Below are 794 nucleotides of genomic sequence, written 5' to 3'. Positions count from 1 at the left end.
CAGTTAATACATAGGAGGGGTAGGATCAATGATGATTTAAGCAATTTTATGACAATACATGCATTAATATCGAAAATTTCTTATGCAACTCAAAGTTTGATTGTATAACTCTTTCCAGTTCAAATTCACTTCAAATATTCACAGAAGAGTTGATCAATCTAACACAAACGCATACTGCAAATGTACACAAACTATGGGTAATATGATATTATACTATATTTTATATATGTTACACTGAGCAATAACTTTGAAACCACATAAATCTTCAGGACATCATGAACAATAATGCAAGATAAGTTGAATTGCAACTTTACTCCAAATTTCACCTATTTCATATCAGTGAAAGCAGCGATGAGCTCTGATCGAGCTTTCTCGAGCGCATCCGGCAAATTCTCAGGTTTCTTTCCACCTGCCTGAGCGAAGTTAGGCCTTCCACCTCCGCCGCCTCCGCAAATCTTAGCTATGCTTCCTATGAATTTCCCAGCATGGAGTCCAATCCCAATAATACCAGGACTAAATGCTGCAACCAAACTCACCTTCCCTTCGCCCGGGCATGACCCCAAAACCACAGCTGCAGGATCTTGCAGTGAATCAATCAGGAACTCAGCTGCACTCTTAAGCGCATCAAAGTCCGTGTCGCCCATGTTCTCGATGATAAATCTGAGAAACATTCATATTTGATTTAAATATAGTTGTGCAAAGTTAAGGTTGGGAGTAAAAGGGAAGTGTGTTGGGTTATAAATATTCATATTCGGGGTACGGCACACAATTCTTATGTATTTATATATCTCACA

At 38.7% G+C, this 794-nt stretch overlaps 1 protein-coding gene across 1 annotated transcript; it reads right to left on the bottom strand.

Annotated features, from left to right (window-relative positions):
* Window positions 1-180: 180 nt before the first annotated feature.
* Window positions 181-660, bottom strand: LOC110034526 (alanine--tRNA ligase, chloroplastic/mitochondrial-like; the record flags this gene model as incomplete). The annotated part of the gene is made up of 1 exon (XM_020738779.1): window positions 181-660. A coding segment is annotated over one exon (334 nt), but the record flags the coding sequence as incomplete, so codon positions are not given.
* Window positions 661-794: the final 134 nt, after the last annotated feature.

Source organism: Phalaenopsis equestris, unplaced genomic scaffold (assembly GCF_001263595.1).
Source record: "Phalaenopsis equestris unplaced genomic scaffold, ASM126359v1 Scaffold189589, whole genome shotgun sequence".
Classification (NCBI taxonomy): domain Eukaryota; kingdom Viridiplantae; phylum Streptophyta; class Magnoliopsida; order Asparagales; family Orchidaceae; genus Phalaenopsis; species Phalaenopsis equestris.
This window is presented reverse-complemented; position numbering and strand designations above follow the sequence as displayed.